General features: G+C 65.9%; 1 protein-coding gene across 1 annotated transcript; it reads left to right on the top strand.

Moving 5' to 3' along the window:
* Positions 1 to 42: 42 nt before the first annotated feature.
* Positions 43 to 772, top strand: MNEG_16088 (hypothetical protein; the record flags this gene model as incomplete). The annotated part of the gene is made up of 2 exons (XM_014035442.1): positions 43 to 504; positions 656 to 772. The coding sequence occupies 2 exons, from the start codon at positions 43 to 45 to the stop codon at positions 770 to 772; spliced, it is 579 nt and encodes a 192-aa protein (XP_013890896.1).
* Positions 773 to 804: the final 32 nt, after the last annotated feature.

Raw genomic sequence — 804 nt, 5'->3', positions numbered from 1 at the left:
GCGCGGGGGCGGGACGCGCGGCGCGGCGTCGCGCGGGAGCAGATGGCGGCGACAGCGCAGCAAATCCTTGCGGCCCCCGAAAAGTTTGCAGCTGTCGGCCTCCGGGTTTTGAACGAGATGGCGCGCGACGCAGATCCCCAGATCTCGCGCCTCGCGATGCTCAGCTGCCTGGCTGTCTTCCGGGATATTTTGCCCGAGTACAAGATCCGGCCGCCTACAGAGGCTGAGCTGGCGGTCAAGGCCAGCCGCGAGGTCGAGCAGCTGCGCGCCCACGAGTCGTCGTTACTGAAGGCGTACCAGCTGTACCTGAAGCAGCTGCTCGCCGCCGCCGACGCGGCGCCGCCGCGGGGCGGGGGTTCCGGCAGCAAGGGCGGTGGCGGGAGGGAGGGCGGGGCCGGCAGGGCGGCAGAAGCGGCCCTCGCGAGCGCGCGGGTCGCGGTGCGGTGCCTGGCGGGGCTGCTGGTGGCGCGGCCGGGGTTCAACTACTGCTCAGACATACTGCAGGTACGGGTTTCATTATTATACAGTATCGTCGTTTTGGATAATACATCCTGGGACACGATTTTGGGGCTATCTACACAAGCTTTCTAGACCAATGTTTCTCAATGCTGGTTATGTTCATCCCTGTTTGGTGCATGCACATCTGCACAGCAAGGAGCGCGCGATCGAGCTGCCGACCAGCGCCGCGCCGGGTCCTGGAGGTCCCCTCCAGACCGCAGGCACACGCCCTCGCTCGCGGGCCCGCACCCGAAGCCCCTCCTCAATATTTTAACCCCCCTGAACCGCCTGCGAACCGCCTCACAA

This window comes from Monoraphidium neglectum (assembly GCF_000611645.1).
Source record: "Monoraphidium neglectum strain SAG 48.87 unplaced genomic scaffold scaffold05968, whole genome shotgun sequence".
In the NCBI taxonomy this organism is placed as follows: Eukaryota; Viridiplantae; Chlorophyta; class Chlorophyceae; order Sphaeropleales; family Selenastraceae; genus Monoraphidium; species Monoraphidium neglectum.
This window is presented reverse-complemented; position numbering and strand designations above follow the sequence as displayed.